Here is a 6468-nt window from a genome sequence, read left to right as displayed (position 1 = left end):
TTAAATTTAACCTGTTTAAACTTGAATATGAGGGTTGTTGGAGGATTTTACTTTTTAGCACACACGCTACTCATTTTTTGCCACAGGCTGATGATTACATTGTGTTAACTGGTTAGCTTGTCTTTGTTTGAAAATGAGAATCAAAGCAAAGTCGTAGTTATCTAAGTAGTGTTACTTTTCTGTCTCCTTTGTCCATAGCAAACTTTTCCAAGCGGAGGATTTTGCCTCTGCAATCAGGAAGAAACAGTCGTCCTCATGGGCCTTGAAGTGGTAATGCTAAACCTCTAACCGCAAGAAATGCTGAAATGATGCACGAGTGTCTTCATTGAGTTTAATTTCATTGTCTCTTATAGTTATCACAGTACAAAGTGAACAACTTACCCTTTTATATAATACATATTGTTTTCCCTTTGGCTTCTTCTGACATTAATATGAAGCCATTTTCCATTTCTTTTGTCTGTCTTTGTTCTCTCAGTGTCCGTGCAGGTGTAGACCACTTCAAACATGGTCGTTATGTGGAAGCCATGAATGAATACAACAAAGCCTTGGATATCGACACTAATAATGTTGAAGCACTGGTGGCACGAGGAGCTCTGTGAGTTGATTGTTACACAACCTACTTTTGATGTTATAATAATGCATAACTCCACATAACGAGTCTTACATAGGTTTACATCGTCTGGAAGTTGCATTCATGCATTCATTTTCACAAGCCATCCACTTTGTGTGTTTTTATTTTGGTGAATGTCAAATAAGGTTGCACTGACAGAGAATGCTTTAGACAAAGAGTATGCATCAGTCAGTCTGGAGGCAGATATGCAGAAATGTTTTTCAGGTTTCCACACCTGTTTCATGTTACAGTGAAAAGCTGCTGTTCAATAACACAAAAGCATACCTTTTATGCCTTTAAACTCTAATGAATGTGTTACGACGGGACAACAGAAAGCGAAACTCCTTTATGAATTGCATTGCTTAACAGAAAAATTGCTGTAATGTTGCACACTTGTAAATATATATTTTAACTAATTTATAACCCTCCTGTATGCTTAAGTAATAACTGAGTTCTCTTTTCTAAGGCGTTTTTGGTCTCAGTGTGTGTTTTCTCCATTGGTTATTCACAGGTATGCTAACAAAGGCAGCATCGTGAAGGCTATAACAGACTTTGAATTGGCCCTGGAAAGCTGTCCAGATCACCGCAACGCCAAGAAGTACCTCTGCCAGACACTGGTGGAGAGAGGAAAACAGTAAGCAGTGCCACCCTTGGCTTTCATAGTAGTTCAAAGGTGCAAGATCTTTGAATTCTGTACTGTTCCGTACTTTTATGCTGTGCTACCCGTTGATGCTTTGGGACACTTAAGGGTCATCTCTCGCTACCTACAAGAGCTAACCTTGTGTAGTGCCTGTTAGGATTATTATTGCTGGTAATAACTGGTCGACTAAAACAGCATTCATTGTATCACCTTGTTTAGTTGTGTCTGAACTTTTCCTTGATTGACACTAATCTGTGACGATGCCCACTCGCTGTACTGTCTTTAAAATGTTCAATGAACTCAAGTCAGTGTAGAAGTATTGGATCTGGGCAAATTAGATTGATTTAACTACCCTTTCTTATGGCTCCACTTGCAGCATTAAACTGTATTTTCAGGGCAGGTAGTCAAGCAGCCAGCCAGTCATCTAAAGTAACTTTAGGTTAAATGCTATGCTATTTTTAGTTCCTAGAAGGCATAGAACTTGGCGCCTGAAAGAAGGACCTGTGCCTTTTAGATACGCTGCAGTTTTTTTCTGATTAACTGCATCACAGTCCAGTTAATCTCTTTTTTAGATGTGTGTCTATAAATGGACATGTATCCTAAAGTAATCATCATCATGCTGCTCCACATGCCTACTTGTGAGGAAGAAGAGGCATCACCTCTTCACCACCACTTCTGCTGCCAATGAATGCATTTTTTTAAACATGAGTCAGTACCCCCCCCTTTTAAACTTCCTGTATAATTAGATTTAGGAGGCAGCAAAATCCCTAAAAAAGGTTTTTGACATTGAGTTGACCTTACATGAGAATGACAGAATTGCTGTTTTGGAACAGGCTTGTGTGCATCAGCTATTTCTGGCTGGCTGGTTCCCGTAATAATAAAGTAAAGGTCGATGTAGAGCAGTAACAGTTATATTATGATTACTAATTGTTTTCTTTGTGTGTGTGTCTAGGCTTGAAGAACAGGAGAAACTAGTAACAGCGGAGGGATTGTACAGGAGAGCTCTGTCTCTCGATGATTTAAACCCTGAAGCGCAGGAGGCCCTGCACAAGATCACAGACACTATACAGGTGAGCGGGCCACAACCCACACACACACAGTGGGTTCGGGTAGTTTTTTGTTGCACACCAGCACCTTAGACTGAGATATTGGGCAAATGCTTGTTGCAGAGCATCTCATCCAGATAAAACTGTTCAGAAAACCCATTATGGTGTGACTGTTATTAAGATTAATCTGTTATAAAGACAATTGAGAGGTCTCCTTATTGGCCTTTCTGTCTGGTGTCTGAAACAGATGTAGAAATGTATAAAAGCTGGCATCACATTCATGTTTCTGACACTGGTTTGTAATACTGATGAAGTGTTTTGGTGTGTGTGTGTGTGTCTGCGACCCTGGGACTCTGCCCTTTGACCCTCCAACTGCCACGGTCTTGTCACCTGCCTTGCCGGGGCGGAAAAAATAAATAAAACAAAAACTGCACAATGACAACGACTTCTCCACTGGACACTGTTGTTCGCCGTGTCCCCGGTCCAAATACGGTAACGTTGAAACCTTCTCTGTCTCAATGCGGGAACAAATGCTGTTTGCTTTCTCTGCACATCTCTGCCTGTACCTTTCTATCTGTCCATCTGCTTCTATGCCAACTACCGTGCTCTTGGATCACGCCACTTCTTCTGTGGTAAATAAATGACCCTTCGTCTATTTCTCGATCATTTTCTCATCTGTGGTTTGTGATCTTGACGCTCTGTCCTCCTCAAACCTTTGGCTTCCCTCTTCCTTCCCATACTTTTTTACTCCAATACGAATGACTAAATAAATGAATGACTGATTCGGGGTCTCTGTTGCATGTCTTGGGTCATGGCGTTTATGTGTTTGAATATGTCTCTGTGGACTTTTGCCTGCCATTGTCATGTCTTGCCTTGCCTCGCCCGGCGACCGTAAAGAAATCGATTCGCCTGCGTGAAGAAGCGCTGGCTAAGGAGCAGGTGAAAGCTACGAGCAGCCAGACCAGTGCTGAGAAATTGCGTAAGATCTTAAAAGAGGAGAAGAGGTGAGTTGGCTGTGATCTTTTAAAGGTATTGCAGGTAAATATACTGCAGATAAAGGCGTGTGGATCATCTCTTAACGTCAAAGTATCAGCTGTTTTATGAGAATACGATTTTTCAGTGAATATCTCTCCTACAGGATGAAAAAAAAACGGAAGAGGTCAGCCTCTTCCTCGCCGTCATCCTCCACTCCCTCCAGGAGGAACTCCTCTTCTCCTTCATCATCATCCTCCTCCTCCTCTCGCAGGAGGTCCAAAAAGAAAAAAAAGAAGAGGAGGAGGTCTGAGCGGGGAAGTAAGCGCCATCGCAGGATCTCCTCAAGGGACAGCAGGAGGAGTGAGGGTAAGAGCGAGAAAGACAGGAAGGAGGAAGAAGAGGAGGAGGAGGTGGAGTGGTATCCCGCTCCTCCCAACACCTCCGGCACCTTTCTCAACCAGAAAGGAGGCCCCGGGTTTGGAGAGAGGGATGAGGAGGTGGTGGAGGAGAAGAATCCTGAAGAGAAACGGATCACTCAACTGTATTCTTTGTCGGCAGCTTCAGACGACGAAGAATCTGACTCCTCACGCAGAGAAAGGAAGAGAAGGGACAGAGAGGAGGGTGCGACAAAGAGAAAGAAAGGCAGTCTGAGTAGAAGCCCAGAGAGGAGGAGCAAGAGTAGAGAAAGGAAGGATAAGAGCAGGGAGCGAGGGAAGGGGGATAACAGGAAAGACAGGAGAGACAGTGACTCCAAGAGGAGAAGCAGCTTAGAGGAGATCAGTAAGCGGAGAGTGTCCTGCTCGTCGGCTGAGTCCGAGTATTCACGGAAATCCAATTTCAAATCTGAATATTTAGGGAACTCCGGTTCTGCGCCCAAACACGTGGAGAGTAGGATGAGACACGACTCTTCCAAGAGGAACTCCTTCGATGGTGGTAGGTATGAGAACATAGAGGAGGCAAGGAGAGAGAAGGACAGAAAGGGGAAAGTAGAGGAAGAGAGGAGAAGGTCAGATGGAGGAAACAGTAAAAGATTAGAAGGTGTTGGAAATCATAAACAGAGTGGTTTGACCTCGGTGGCAGGAGAAAGGGCTAAAAAAGACCTCCCAACTAACCTGTTGGATATTTTCAATCAGATTGCCCAGTTTGAGAAGGAGAAAGGAGTCAGGCCAAAATAATAACTCGAAAACCAAAAGTCAAGAATGTGCCCAAAACTAGTGAAACCAGACTTTGAAATGGATGTTTATTCTGGACTGTACATCAAGATGACGCTGCTGAATGGCCAAATGTGTTGTCGACCGAATGTCCCCAGTTGTTGTAAGTTGCCTTCAGTGTTAGAGAAAATGCTTGAGTCCTTTTACTTTTAAATGTCTTATTCTAGCCTGTGAGCAACTGTAGTAATTGTTGGCTAATAGCTGGTCGAAATGTATTAATATGTTCCATCTGAATGGGTTGAAACTAAATCAATACTTTCCCAAATAATGTGAAATAACATGTTATTATTGTAACTGGTGATTATTTGTGTATTTGAAGAGAACCTTATGTCAGTATGTGTGTGTATATGTGACAGTATCAGTGACTACAGATGTTAGATCTTATCGTCATCTGTGGGGATTCACCCATTTAGAGTTCATTGTGTACATTTGGACAAGCTATTACATTAATCAGCACATCTTACGTCACATCACTTGCTACAGGTTTTAATAACTCTTGTGTTAATCTTACGTTGAGACTGTTTTATGTTAAAGAAGATACTGCCTTATGTTTACTGCCTTGTGCCATTTTGTGCATTCTTTCTGTGGCTTGTTAAATCTTTTCCTCAGCAACCTGACTGTTAGTACTACGGTACTTTTTCAAGCTTTACACAGTACAGATGTTGTATTTCGACACATTTTCCCGACCTAAAACAAACTCTGTTGAATCAATAAAACATTTAAAATGTCCAAACTACATTGACATCTCATCCTTTAGTGAAGTTTTTAAAGTCATTGATCATCAGCCTTTGAGAGATGTACAATTACCATCTACCACATGTCAATAAACCATAAATAACAATAATTTATTTAACTGGAACGAAGCATCCTTGTCCCAGTGGTGCTCAAGAAGTCTGAACCAATTATACTTTTTTTTTTTTTTAAATGAAAGCAATGTTTGACCTGGATTATACATAATCATCAACACTACATTATTTAGAACAGTTAACTCTGAGACATTATCCTATTAATCTGAATACCTTATTTACATACCATTTATAACAAGATCTCTCAGCCTACATTTCAAATATTTACACACTTTTATGCTTGTAATACTGTTTCTAAACAACTCATACCAGGCATTGACTAAATTAAAGGACCGCTGTGAAGGATTTAGTGTCATCTAGTGGTGAAGTTGCAGATTGCAACTAGCTGACAGATATCTGATGACCTGGGATTCAGAGCGGGCTGTAAAGTGTGCAGAGAAACTGCCAATAGATCCTCTTAAATGCTACATCCCATGTTCTATATTTTTAACATTACTTTTGCAACGAGCTTCCATATCCAAGGCCACAGTCCATAATGATGTAAATGCAACGGTGCAAAAACCTCCAGTCAAACTTGGGTGTGGAAATATTCAGCTGTGGGGCTGTTTCAGGTGCCAGAGAGAAATGCCACTGTATTTTGCAGAGGCATCCTACGCCTTTTGGCTCAGTAATATGTGTGGAAGAGGATTCATCTTCCAGCAGTATATTGATTCTGAACATGCATGGAAGCTACTGTATACCAGGTGTGTTTGAAGTCCAAGGAAGAGCAAGCACTGCTGGCTTGTGTAGCTTTCCCTCAGCAGTCACCAGACCTAAACTTAACTGAGGAAGATTGGGAAACGGGGAAATAGACATAGGATACTGTCAAAGGGTTGGTTTGCCCAAAAGGCAAAATTTTTTGGCGAACCAAGTTCCTGACAGTGGAGCTTTATGGCCGGCTGTATATTTCAATTCTGTATAACTCATCATGCTGTAGATGCTTAGGCAACATTACCCTAAATTGCCTACAACACTCTGTTTGTCTCTTCTCCTTTAACTTAGCAAATTAAAAGTGGCATCATGGCTTACTGGTGCTTTAATCTACTTGGTGTCACACATTTGATTAAATAACTGGACACACACACACACTCACACACACCAGAGGCTGCGCGACCAGCCGTGTGTCGCTCCGTGCCAAAGT

General features: G+C 41.7%; 1 protein-coding gene across 2 annotated transcripts in view; it reads left to right on the top strand.

Moving 5' to 3' along the window:
• ttc14 (tetratricopeptide repeat domain 14) overlaps window positions 1–5218 on the top strand; it is an 8783-nt gene extending 3565 nt beyond the window's left edge. For both annotated transcript variants that reach the window (XM_035653189.1, XM_035653188.1), the window contains 6 exons: window positions 199–270; window positions 476–595; window positions 1122–1244; window positions 2203–2320; window positions 3194–3300; window positions 3435–5218. In XM_035653189.1, the coding sequence (XP_035509082.1) occupies window positions 199–270; window positions 476–595; window positions 1122–1244; window positions 2203–2320; window positions 3194–3300; window positions 3435–4446 (1552 nt within the window). In that variant the 3' untranslated portion in view covers window positions 4447–5218. The remainder of the gene's footprint in view (window positions 1–198; window positions 271–475; window positions 596–1121; window positions 1245–2202; window positions 2321–3193; window positions 3301–3434) is intronic.
• The last annotated feature ends 1250 nt before the right edge of the window (window positions 5219–6468 follow it).

The sequence above is a fragment of the Morone saxatilis genome, unplaced genomic scaffold (assembly GCF_004916995.1).
Source record: "Morone saxatilis isolate NCDOM2014 unplaced genomic scaffold, NCSU_SB_2.0 Contig12, whole genome shotgun sequence".
Classification (NCBI taxonomy): Eukaryota; Metazoa; Chordata; class Actinopteri; family Moronidae; genus Morone; species Morone saxatilis.
Note: the sequence above shows the minus strand (reverse complement) of the source record. Positions and strands in the feature narration are given on the sequence as shown.